Source organism: Olea europaea, chromosome 10 (assembly GCF_002742605.1).
Source record: "Olea europaea var. sylvestris chromosome 10, O_europaea_v1, whole genome shotgun sequence".
Lineage (NCBI taxonomy): Eukaryota > Viridiplantae > Streptophyta > Magnoliopsida > Lamiales > Oleaceae > Olea > Olea europaea.
Window position 1 is genome coordinate 12,028,286 of NC_036246.1, and position 1,328 is coordinate 12,029,613.

The 1,328-nt window shown below is 41.3% G+C and overlaps 1 protein-coding gene across 1 annotated transcript; it reads right to left on the reverse strand.

Annotated features, from left to right (window-relative positions):
* Window positions 1-682: 682 nt before the first annotated feature.
* LOC111400291 lies at window positions 683-1,150 on the reverse strand. The gene is made up of 2 exons (XM_023027707.1): window positions 927-1,150; window positions 683-881 (listed from the first exon to the last, which is right to left on the reverse strand). The coding sequence occupies exons 1-2, from the start codon at window positions 1,148-1,150 to the stop codon at window positions 683-685; spliced, it is 423 nt and encodes a 140-aa protein (XP_022883475.1).
* Window positions 1,151-1,328: the final 178 nt, after the last annotated feature.

The following is a 1,328-nucleotide window of genomic DNA, read 5'->3' on the forward strand; positions in this document are numbered from 1 at the left end:
CCCCTAGGAAGGTTTGGTTGGGAGGGAGTTTGGGAAAGAGCGGAAAGAGGGGATCGGGCGTGGGTTAAAAACCCACGCCTTAGTTTTACCATGCGGCCGCATGGTTCAAGTGGCTTTGGCCACTTGAATCTCGGGTTGTGTTTGTGCGGTCGCAGGTTGCATGAGTGAAATATATATATTTTTTTCGAAAGAATTAATAGCAGGAATAAAATAAAAATAAAATGAAATGATATCCCCAAAAACCCGACTTTTGACTAAAATTGTGGTTTTCACTTGATGAATTGACCCGGCTCTCAACGTCCCCAATTTTTTTCAAAAACATACTTCTAAATATTTTGAGATGTGTATGGGTCATAAACTTAGTACCCAAAACCAAATTATTTTTTCAAGTCACACATTGACATGTGAAATTTAGAAAACAAAATTTACCTCGAAATATGTGAATTTCACACCCAATCTCCCAAACTACTCCAATCAACCCGACTCGTGTGTATAGTGCTTGGACTCTTTTAACATGTATGGATGATCGATGACCACATAAAGAAAGTGCAAAATGAAATTGAAAAAAAATAATTTCTAATCTAATGCAGAGAGCATAATAAATTAATTGAAAATGATACAGTTGGTTGCCTCCCACCCAGCGCGAGGTTATAGTCGATAGCTCGACTTTTCTGTAGCTGCTTCATTCTGGCATCTCAAGTTGAACGGTGGACTTTTGGTTGGAGAAGTCACCACCCCAGTAGTGTTTCAGTCTTTGCCCATTAACAGTGAAGGTACCCTTAGTCTCATGGCTCACTTGTATAGCCCCATATGGTAGGACCTTCGTGACAGTATAAGGACCCGACCACCTTGATCTTAGTTTTCCTGGGAAAAGTTTGAGTCTAGAGTTATACAATAGCACTTTTTGCCCCACTTCAAACTCTCACCTCTGAATATGCATGTCGTGCCACTTCTTGGTTCGTTCCTTGTAAAGTTTTGAATTTTCGTAAGCTTCCATTCTAAACTCATCTAACTCATTGAGTTGCAGTAGGCGCTTTTCACCGGCGGCGCTCAAGTCCATATTCAACTGTTTCATAGCCCGGTATGCCAGGTGCTCCATTTCTAGTGGCAGATGACACGCTTTTTCAAAGACTAGGCGGTATGGAGACATGCTGATCGGGGTCTTGAATGCTGTTCTGTAAGCCCATAATGCATCGTCCAGCTTTTTAGACCAATCCTTTCTAGATGAATTCACAGTGACTTCAAGTATTCTCTTCAACTGCCGATTAGATACCTAAACTTACCTGCTGGTTTGTGGATGATATGGAGTAGCAACGCGGTGTTTAACG

Coding starts and splice junctions, on each gene's coding strand:
- LOC111400291 (XM_023027707.1), bottom strand. CDS start 1,150: ATGTCTCCATACCGCCTAGTCTTTGAAAAAGCGTGTCATCTGCCACTA. Junction 882..926: donor CACGACATGCATATTCAGAG/GTGAGAGTTTGA, acceptor GTATAACTCTAG/ACTCAAACTTTTCCCAGGAA.